The sequence below is a fragment of the Monopterus albus genome, unplaced genomic scaffold, assembly GCF_001952655.1.
Source record: "Monopterus albus unplaced genomic scaffold, M_albus_1.0 scaffold362.1, whole genome shotgun sequence".
In the NCBI taxonomy this organism is placed as follows: domain Eukaryota; kingdom Metazoa; phylum Chordata; class Actinopteri; order Synbranchiformes; family Synbranchidae; genus Monopterus; species Monopterus albus.
The window spans coordinates 493,623-504,283 of NW_018128242.1; the positions used below are offsets into that span (position 1 = coordinate 493,623).

General features: G+C 40.2%; 1 protein-coding gene across 1 annotated transcript in view; it reads left to right on the forward strand.

The window, feature by feature from the left end:
- Positions 1-4,742: 4,742 nt before the first annotated feature.
- Positions 4,743-10,661, forward strand: part of rps6ka3b (ribosomal protein S6 kinase, polypeptide 3b) — a 39,242-nt gene continuing 33,323 nt past the window's right edge. Inside the window, exon 1 of the mRNA XM_020585323.1 lies at positions 4,743-5,178. Within this exon, the coding sequence (XP_020440979.1) occupies positions 5,116-5,178 (63 nt within the window). The 5' untranslated portion in view covers positions 4,743-5,115. The remainder of the gene's footprint in view (positions 5,179-10,661) is intronic.

The window sequence follows — 10,661 nt, forward strand, 5'->3', positions numbered from 1 at the left end:
ACCTGTGTTTGTTATAGTTTCATAAATTATTTAATATGTGTTATTTGTCTGTTTGCTATATATTTATTTTAAGTCCACGTGCACCATTTATTTTTATTGGTGTTGTCCCATAAGCAAGCTGCTGATGTTGAAAAGGAGAACATGATTGTATAAGAGGAGCCATTCTCCTGAGTGTAGTGTGGTTTATTTAGCCTTTAATTTACCAGGAAAACCAAACTGAGATTAAAAATCTCTTTTACAAGAGCATCCTGTAATTTGCAGGCAGGAATAATATACACACAAAGCCTCAGGTTTTCTGTTCATAGTTTTTTTTTCCTCCAGTACATCTGTTTAAAATGATGTCATGGGGTAGGACTGGATAAGTCTGACTTCTTCCTACTCCATTCAAGCATGTACTATGTATAAGCAAATTGATATTGGATTGTGTGTAAAAATGTATGTTGTTATATTATCTGTTTTATATGCTTGAAAGAATAAATCAAATCAAATCAAAAAATCAAAACATTTCTCCATCATCTTATGGGTGTTTATCTCAACATTTCAGAGCTTACAAAGTGGTAGGAATGCTTAGATAAGTCACCCTCCCTCCAAAGAACAACTTACAAGTTGCAGTTGTAAGGTCAGTTTTTCTTTAGAGGCGTCAGGAAAGGGTTTGTTTATGTTGCCTGAAATGTACCACAGGACAGGATGAGTTTAAATAGAAGCAGTGTGTTTGTTTATTGTGTTGGAATTTGGAGATGATTAGGGCGATGGCTGAGCTGTGGGTCTGACAGTTAAACCCTAAGCTAAGTATTTTACATTTCAGCTTAAAGTTTGCTTTTTCAGTTGGCCTGTTTTTAAATACATCTCATTTTGTTAGACTAACTCACATTTTCATATTAACTTCATTATTAAAATTCTGTGACAATATAAAATTGAATTTGTTAAAACATCTGCAATAGGAAATCTCAAACAAAGAATTTGTGCTGTTGGTTTTTCCCTCTATTATAATATAATAATAACAGTAAGGTGTAGATGTTTGTAAAGTGTCCTCAGCCGAATTTTGTTGTGATTTGGCGCTATACAAGTAAATGTAATTGAGTTGCTGTTACTTCTGCCACCAGGTGTCAGCACCAGGTTGTAAATGTGACTAGTACTTCAAAAATACCACATCTGAATAGTACAGATGTGGGGCTGCGATGATCTGTTAATTGGCCTGTTTTGAAAATAAAAGATGAAAATAATCTAAAACCCAAAGATCATAGGAAACATGGCAAATAATATTTTAGAAGCTGTAATCAATATTTGGAAAACAATTTATTGGTTATCAGAGTACCTGATTAGTTTTTGTTCAGTCAGCCACAGACAGATTATGAGACAATGGGGCCCCAGGCACGGGGCCCCCACCCCTATGTTCATTGAATAATATACAGGTCAACAAGGGGGAGTAGGGAGGGGATGAGAAATCAAAAGTTGGTGGCTGAATGAGGGATGAAGGGAAGGATGGAGGGAGGAAGAGACGACATGAGTGTAGACAGGCTGGAGAATGAGGAGTGGGGTTTAGTGATTTTGCAATGCATTGAGCAGTGTTAGAGACTGTTAAAATGTATAAACACTAGTAACAAAATTTGAAAAATCATTTCATAGTTTTGACATAACTTTTTTCTCTATTTTGTGAAATTGTTTCTTCATTTTAAAAACTCAAACACATGCAGTCCACCTGAGTGGACAAGTGAAGAACTCCTTGAAAACTGCAAGTTAAAAAAAAAAAGTCAGTTTGTCTTTTTATGCCCAAAGAGTAATAAACACTGAGGAAAAAAATCTTGGCTGTGGCTTTCATAATCCATGCATGAAAGGGTTAAATTATTCATTTGTTAAAACACTAAACGATTAAAAAAAAAACCCTCAGACCAAACATACACTACAGTACAGTATGTGGACAGAGCTTTCAACATATTTTTGCCTATATAAAACTTTAAGTGTCGCATTTCCTGTTGTCTGTAATGTAGTTGTCAGGCAACACAACCCAGTCACGTTAATAAGCCACTCGACTTCCGAGAAATCTGGCAGAAAACCGTTAACAGGAAAATCGCATGGTAAAATTAGCATCAGTGAAGAGCAAAGCAAAAATGACTTCATTCAAAGTTACACACAGAATTGCACAGTGCAAAACACCACACACAGTTGCTGAGCAGCTCCTTCTCCCTGTAACTGTAGACGTGGTGTATGCTGGATGAGACAAGTGCTGCAGAATTGAAAACTATCCCGGCTAATTTCAGATAGAGGTCTGTGTCAACAGACTTCTGTGTAGGAGGCTCCTCCAGCAGCCGCCTCGCTTGTCAGAGCAGATACATTAGAATCTTAGCGTGTTCTCGATCCTCACTCGACCAGAACGACTTCTGGGTCGAGTGAGGAATGATCAAATAAAGGAACTGGGATTTACCCATACACCAGTACTAGCCGAGGCCCGGTCACTGCGCCGACGCCCTGTCTGTTAAACTCCTTCCTCGACTTAAGTCTCAGTAGCATTCTGCACCTTAATGGTACTCAGCTTTTTCCTGGTACCTGTGTTTGTTATAGTTTCATAAATTATTTAATATGTGTTATTTGTCTGTTTGCTATATATTTATTTTAAGTCCACGTGCACCATTTATTTTTATTGGTGTTGTCCCATAAGCAAGCTGCTGATGTTGAAAAGGAGAACATGATTGTATAAGAGGAGCCATTCTCCTGAGTGTAGTGTGGTTTATTTAGCCTTTAATTTACCAGGAAAACCAAACTGAGATTAAAAATCTCTTTTACAAGAGCATCCTGTAATTTGCAGGCAGGAATAATATACATACAAAGCCTCAGGTTTTCTGTTCATAGTTTTTTTTTCCTCCAGTACATCTGTTTAAAATGATGTCATGGGGTAGGACTGGATAAGTCTGACTTCTTCCTACTCCATTCAAGCATGTACTATGTATAAGCAAATTGATATTGGATTGTGTGTAAAAATGTATGTTGTTATATTATCTGTTTTATATGCTTGAAAGAATAAATCAAATCAAATCAAATCAAAAAATTTCTCCATCATCTTATGGGTGTTTATCTCAACATTTCAGAGCTTACAAAGTGGTAGGAATGCTTAGATAAGTCACCCTCCCTCCAAAGAACAACTTACAAGTTGCAGTTGTAAGGTCAGTTTTTCTTTAGAGGCGTCAGGAAAGGGTTTGTTTATGTTGCCTGAAATGTACCACAGGACAGGATGAGTTTAAATAGAAGCAGTGTGTTTGTTTATTGTGTTGGAATTTGGAGATGATTAGGGCGATGGCTGAGCTGTGGGTCTGACAGTTAAACCCTAAGCTAAGTATTTTACATTTCAGCTTAAAGTTTGCTTTTTCAGTTGGCCTGTTTTTAAATACATCTCATTTTGTTAGACTAACTCACATTTTCATATTAACTTCATTATTAAAATTCTGTGACAATATAAAATTGAATTTGTTAAAACATCTGCAATAGGAAATCTCAAACAAAGAATTTGTGCTGTTGGTTTTTCCCTCTATTATAATATAATAATAACAGTAAGGTGTAGATGTTTGTAAAGTGTCCTCAGCCGAATTTTGTTGTGATTTGGCGCTATACAAGTAAATGTAATTGAGTTGCTGTTACTTCTGCCACCAGGTGTCATCACCAGGTTGTAAATGTGACTAGTACTTCAAAAATACCACATCTGAATAGTACAGATGTGGGGCTGCGATGATCTGTTAATTGGCCTGTTTTGAAAATAAAAGATGAAAATAATCTAAAACCCAAAGATCATAGGAAACATGGCAAATAATATTTTAGAAGCTGTAATCAATATTTGGAAAACAATTTATTGGTTATCAGAGTACCTGATTAGTTTTTGTTCAGTCAGCCACAGACAGATTATGAGACAATGGGGCCCCAGGCACGGGGCCCCCACCTCTCAGACTGAGAGGTGTGGATGAGGTCATGATTTATAGTTAGTTAGTAAAAATTTTTTTAATCAATCTTTGTAGTCATTTTGCACCTGTTTTCACTTGTCTGTATTTTAGTTGTCTCATTTTGTCATTCTGCATATATTTTCAGTTGTGCAGTTGCATTGTCTCCTTTTACTGGATTTGTATCTTTTTAGTTTTACATCTATTGGGAAATATGCCGTTCTGCATAATGGTACTTTAAGTATATTTTGATGCTAATACTTTTGTATAGTTAAGTAACATTTTGAATGCAGGGCTTTTACTTGTAACTGTATTTTTCACTGTGGTATTACTACAACAATGCGTACCCCACCACAGCTAAGCTACCTTATATTCTTACGACTTGAAGCAATTTACACTCTGCTGGGCAGCTTGTGAATTTCCCACCAGGGTCAATAAAACCTGATTATACAGTGATTGGTTTTATTCACCTAGAGTTGTAAATGGAGGTAGAGGGCCCAACTTCAAATTTTTTCATAGGGCCCAAAACTGCTAGCGGCGCCCCTGGAGGTAGTGCAGTAAAATGAACAGTATTTGTCTCTGTAGTGACGTCGAAGTATGAAGTAGCAGAAAATCTTCAAGTAATGTGATAGATCAAAAAGTGTTAAGTGTAGTATTGAGTGAATGTACTTGGTTACTTTCCACCATAGTAAAGACGAACTAGATGTCTTTACTTTCCTTCTTACCTAACTAGGGTGCCGCCCCCTGACGTGACGTATGCGTGACGCCACGGTCTGACGGACAGGTAAGCCGACACCGCCCACCATATTGGGAGAAAACGGAAGTGGGGGAGAGTGCGAAACAGATGAAGAGATAAACGTGTGTGTTGAGTCAGTTTCCGAAAAAGGGCGTCCTCCTCGTGTGTTCTCATGTTTGCCTCGCCAGGGGAAGGGGCGGTCTCAGCTCCACGGCAGATCCGGAATTAACCCGTGTTCTCTTGGATCGATCGGTTTGTCGGTGAGCTCAGCGGCGTTGCGGTTCCAGCTGTCATACACAGAGAGACGCACTTCTCGATAAAACATTTAAAAAGAAAGAGGGAGACGCCGGTTGAACTGAAAGCGTCGACCGAGGGGGAGGGACGACAATCCGGAGCCGAAAAGAGGGATTAAAAGAAGAAGAAGAAAGAAAGTAGATCAAGGAGAAGGAGGAAAAGATGCCGCTGGCTCAGTTGGCGGATCCCTGGCAGAAGATGCCGTTGGGGGGCACGGCCGGAGAGGTGAGACACGCGACACGGGCAGTAACGTGGGAGCAGCGTGTAGAGACGTGCACTAAAGCTCACAGGATGGCAGGTCACACCATAACACCAGGGTCACTGTGTGCAGCTCCTCTAAGTTGGATGGAAATACACCACGAAGTGTCCTGAGGTCACTGAGCACGCACACGGGCTGTAGTACTAGAAAATGAAATTAGTACTACAGGACACATAGCTACCGTAGTCACCAAAATATCTTTAGTAACGTCAATGGTGAGAGTAACGAAGTACAGTTTTGAGATATCTGTACTTGAGTATTTGTATTTCCTGCTACTTCATACTTGGATATTTCTAAGGCAAATGCAGTACTTTTTATTGCACTACATGCATTGATAACTTTAGAAAACTAAAACCAAAATACAGTATGATCACAATACTCTTCTGATCCGTGGTGGGGAATTCACAACCTTCTCAGCAGGATGTAATCTACTTCAAATTAGCTCCACCTTTACCTGCTGCAGCAATAAAGTAATGGATACAAAGCCATGAAGTGCAGTCCTATGACAGTAAGGTCATTTGTGGCTATAACAAACCACGGAGATAAACGAAATGATCCACTATGTGATTAGAAGCAGGTTGAGGTGACAGAGGCGTCACTTTACTGTGGGTCAGCAGCAGCACGATTCTATAGAAACGTTAATCGGATGCCAGATTTGATTAAAAAGCTGGGTGAAGTGCACTAAGATCAGTCTGAGGAAGGCAAAACAAGGACCATAAATCCACCTTAATGTCACTGAAATGTGCCACGTGTGCTCCTCTGCAGGAGCATTGTGGCCATCTCACAGTGCCAGTTGTGAGGCTCAAAATGTAATAAAGCACATAAATAGTTTTGAATAGAGTTTTATAATTGTGCATTTTGAAGCAGCGGCTTCCCTTTGAGCCGCCTCAGACAAGAAGGTGGCATGAAATTAGATTAAAAAGCCATGGTGCTGTACTCACTATCGCAGTAGTACAGGAGACACCAGTACCACAGTAACCAGATATGTACTACACATGTGTAACTTGTTTCTTCCTCATTGCACTAGTGTGTCTGAAGCAGCATTTTAATACTTCTGATGGGTACTGCAGTATGCTTGTGTACTCCTGTGATCCTCTGCAGTGTTTTAATCTCATTGTAATGACCTTGCAGAAGCTTAGCCATGTCGCACTACTGATTAGTGAGAATAGAAGATATGAAACGTGTATTGTTTGGATTTATTAATTATTCTGCAGAGTATTTTCCCAATTAGTCGTTTTTTATTTAACCATACAGTCTATAAACCATCAGAAACCAGTGAAAAGTATTAATTTTATTACTGACCCTGTAAAAGCACAATCATATGTGAATAGAACAGCCGAGACACAAACAGCTTCCGTGTTGTTGTTGTCGTCTCTCCAGTTCTTCTTTTCCTCAAGTTTTTGAATGTTGATGTGAGCAGGAGGCGGCGCCACTGCAACCGCATGATTCAGGAAGAGCTGACGTCTTTGTGTGTGTGTCCACTTCCTGTATGAGGCGTCATGACAGCTGCATGCTGAAATGTCTGCATTTGGGTGTGGGTGTGGGTGTGCGTGTCTTACTCTGTAGGCAGATTGTGCATAATCAGGTGCAGAAATGTACTGAGTCACCCCAGCCATCTCCTTTCTGTCTCGGCTCTGAACAAGCTCATACCTGCTTGCAGTCCCACGCTGTCTCGTTCCACCTCATTACCCCGGCTGCGCTCAGTGGTGCTGACCTTTGACCACTGTGTGCACCTCCAAGCCTTTTGATGTGCAGCAGTGTGTCTGATAGCGGAGTGAATCTGTTGTACCAGCTTTTCTAGGCCACCTCAGAACAAGAATACCCACTCATGTACACAAGGAGTGAGTGGCATAGGTTTTGTCTAAGATCATTTACACAAAGTGCACAGCGCTGTTGCACTAGGCCCGTTTGGTAGTCCGTCCATGACTCTGACGACTCAGATCTTACTACACAAAGGAAGTGGCTTAGAAGAGCTGGATAGAAATGGAAACCGGTCGAAAAACATCCCCCAGGGCTGCAGCTAATGATTTTCATTACTGATTAATTGATTGATTTTTTTTTTTTTATGTCATCAAATAATGAAAAATGCCATCATATTTTCCCAGAATGGGCAAATTACTTGTTTCATCCAACCAGCAGTCCAATACCCAGGTTTCAATTTAATATCACATATGACAAGTAAAGTTATTAAAAATTAGCACATTTAAGATATTAAAACTGGTAAACATAAAATGACAGAAGTGATTGGACTAATGGATTATTTACAACATTTGTTTAAGGCTGAACTAGGCTGGTTATTATTTGAACAAGATGAGATTTGATTGAAGTTGATAATTATAAAAACTGTTGCTCAGTATGAAAGTTTATTCTGGAAATTTACACTTTTTATATTCCACACAAACATCGATCATGTTCATGCTTTAGGATCAATTAATTGGCGCGTATCTGCCCCAGTGTGCACAGTAACAGAGATAAAGGTATGGAATGAATGGGCAACAGAGAATCAGGCACAGCTGGTCTAAACATTTCACACATTCTGCCTCCCTACCTGTGCAGCTCATACCCAGGGCTACTGGTGTAGATGTAGAACAACTGTTAAGACGCAATGTTGGATCTTTCAGCTGTCAACATGTTGCCCACCCTCAGTAATAAAGAGCTTCAGATGAAACCTGTTGACACTGTCATCTGTGGATCATCTGGACTAACCAGTACATTGTTTCTTCAGACATATGTTGTGGTTTCTTTTTTAAGAATCTCACTTATTTCCATTCATCATATTTGGGTGGTGCAGAATTCCCAGAGACGTCTGAGGGCATAACTCATCAACAGTCAGGTTGTCAGTTCATTAGGAACACGAAGCAAAGTCGGTTTAATCCTGCAGTAAATCCACGTTCATGAAGGTGATGTTCAGGACTGTTTCATTTTGGAGGCTGGAGTTTGTGCTGCTGTCGACCTTATTGTGTTAAACACAGAGCTGTTTTTGTTATTTATCCAGGCCTCAGTGATATAAACGAGGTGGACAAAATAATAGGAACACTTTATAAAATCCAAAAATGATGCTTCATGAAGGAGGGTTTGCTGCAGGATAGCTGGTGTAGCTAATACACTGACAACCGGGTGGAGGTGAAATCATGTTGATAAAGTCCCAGATTTGTAATTCAAACAAACCAGCGCCAGCTGCCTGACCAGCTGGCCTGGGTATTGTTTGCAGACTTATACCAATACAGTAAGTAAACAAGACTGCAAATGATTTCATGCACCATCAGAAAGGTTTGCTAAAATCCGCTTGACTGTTGACTAGAGACACTAGTATTAAAAGATCAACAAATACAGGCAAAAACCCTGTGTTCAGATTGAAGCCAACATCTGACTGACTTCATGGCAACATTATACTTCCTATACTTGTAAGCGTGATATTTCACGAACAATTTGAGGGAATTGCATCAAATTTGGCACAAGTGTCCACTTGGACTCAGGGAAGAGTTGATTAGATTTTGGTGGCCAAAGGTCATAGTGAACTCATGTCAGTCCCGTTCCCGATGGGAAAACAAATATGACGAGTAGAGCCGGTACCAGGCGGTGGAAAAGGGGCTTAAGTTCTGCAAAAAGGTTCCTGTTCCCCAGGGAAAGTTCCTTTGTGGAAACGGGGCTTCTGTCTCTTCTCATTATAGTCCATCACTGTTCACTCCCTCTTCCACCCCCCTGTGCAGGTTTTAGGCCTATTCTCCTGATGCTGCACTTAGGGAAAAGTAAATAATCACCATAATCACTTTTTTGTCAGGCAGTAGTATCAGTGTCTGAATCACAGCTGTTGTTCCAGCAGGGAAGCAGACAGGCTGCTAATCTTACATAATGCTGGTTCGTATCTGCTGTTTTTGGTTTTCTGTTTTGGCTGAGCAGGCGAGGTAGACGCAGTCCGAGCTTGGTGGCCCTGCTGAGATATCTCACACTGTGACCGTCTGGAATCTTTTTTCTTTAGTTTTAATTTGAACTCCGGTCCATCACAGGGAACATGAGGGAGACGATTAAATAAACGACGCCTACTCGTTGGTTGGCTTGCTTCAACTCTGAATGCTTGGTAGTGTAGGCAGCACAGTCCTTGATGTGACAAATGGATGAAAACCTTTACCGACCTGATCTATATACAATTTTTATGCACGGTTTGTTCAGTCTGAGCTGTAGGTAGATGTCTGGTTAGGATGTTAATTTCAGTGTGATCTCTATGGAAGCATCTGTGTTTCTCTACTTCAGGTTTTCTCTGCTGTATGTTTAGAACTTTTTCAGGTCTTTCCAAAGGTCACAAACTGCCTACCAGCACCTCTAAAGCTCACTGAATAACATGTATTGTTTTGTTCGTTTCATCTGTACAGAAAAACAGAGCAGGAAAATGGCGTGCTGCGTTATGTGCTGGACGATTTCTCAGCTGTAACTTCACATTAAGGCTGCAGACATGAGAGTGGCATTGGATGCTGCATCTTTTGTAGCAAGAATAAGCATGTTACCAAAACATACAAAATGTGTGTCCTGTTTCTGGACATTTCAGCAAACATACAGTGGTCCCTTTGTTAGGTACTTGTTCAGTCTAATGCAGTCTGATACAACCATCCAGCCTCGAGCCTTTTATAAAGGTTGTAATGAACAGTTGTTGCTGACAGTGGAAATTTGTAAATTCAGATATATTTTTATCACTGAGGCAATTGTTAAAGTTGTTCTTGAACTGGAATAAAAATAATAATAATAATAATAAACACAAATTTCAAAAATCGGAGCAATAAAAACTTCCATCAAGATACAAATTGCATAAAACAACAAGTTAAACAATGTCCCTTTGGGGCAAATAAAACAGATTAAACACCAAAGGCCTGTTTAAAAAGGTGAGTTTTTAAAGTTGACTTAAAAAGCTCCAGCTTGGTTATGGATCGAAGCTCTAGCGGTAAAGAATTCCATAGTCTGGGGCCATACACAGCGAAAGAGCGGTCGCTCCATTTTTTTATATCGTGACCGTGGGACAACCAAGGACAAGTGCTCTAAGGAGCGCAGAGCTCTGTGTGGAGCATAGATAGACAGCAGATCCGACAGGTATGGAGGAGCGAGGCCATATGTACGTAGCCTTAAAGACGAATAGCATCATAAACTCAACTCTCCACTGTACTGGCAACCAGTGTAGAGAGAAAAGAACAGGGGTAATGTGGGCATACCTGGGAATGTTCGACAGCAGCCGAGCCGCAGTGTTTTGGACCAGTTATAGCGTCCGAAGCAAAGACTGAGAAATTCCAACGTAGAGGGCATTAGAGTAGTCTAGTCGTGATGTGATAAAAGCGTAGATGGCTTTTTCTAAGTCTGCACGTGATGAAAAAGCGTGGATGGCTTTTTCTAAGTTTGCACGCGATAAGAAAGGCTACACCTTCGTTAAAAGTCTCAGCCACAGCCCTGATCTTCCTATCAAAAT